The sequence below is a fragment of the Acanthisitta chloris genome, unplaced genomic scaffold (assembly GCF_000695815.1).
Source record: "Acanthisitta chloris isolate BGI_N310 unplaced genomic scaffold, ASM69581v1 scaffold11668, whole genome shotgun sequence".
In the NCBI taxonomy this organism is placed as follows: Eukaryota; Metazoa; Chordata; class Aves; order Passeriformes; family Acanthisittidae; genus Acanthisitta; species Acanthisitta chloris.
Window position 1 is genome coordinate 67,197 of NW_008686585.1, and position 329 is coordinate 67,525.

Sequence of the window (329 nt, forward strand, 5' to 3'; positions counted from 1 at the left end):
GAAGAGCAGCTGAAAGCTTTGCCTAACAGATGTGCCACTGTTGCCTAAAGGTATAGAAAGAGACAGGGCAAGCAAGCAAAGCCAAGTCTGGTGCACAAGTCAAATCTAAAGTCAGTGGGGAATGAGTGTGGCTTTGCAGAAAGCTTGATGCATGCAGGCATTTGTCTCTTCACTGTGCCTCGTTTTTGTGTCTCTGCTTTAGGTGTTACAGCCTCATCACATCTCTTTGACTATGGCTCCACTGCCAACGGGAGCGACAACTCCTTCTACACCTCTCTGATCTCGGACGTCCACTACACCACCCCACGGGACTCCACCTATTTCATGGG

The 329-nt window shown here is 49.5% G+C and overlaps 1 protein-coding gene across 1 annotated transcript in view; it reads left to right on the forward strand.

Annotated features, from left to right (window-relative positions):
* LOC103807497 (reticulon-1-like) overlaps window positions 1-329 on the forward strand; it is a 124,056-nt gene that overhangs the window by 67,189 nt on the left and 56,538 nt on the right. Inside the window, 2 exon segments of the mRNA XM_009080229.1 lie at window positions 203-322; window positions 325-329. The exon segment at window positions 325-329 is cut by the window's right edge and continues 313 nt beyond it. Of these exon segments, the coding sequence (XP_009078477.1) occupies window positions 203-322; window positions 325-329 (125 nt within the window).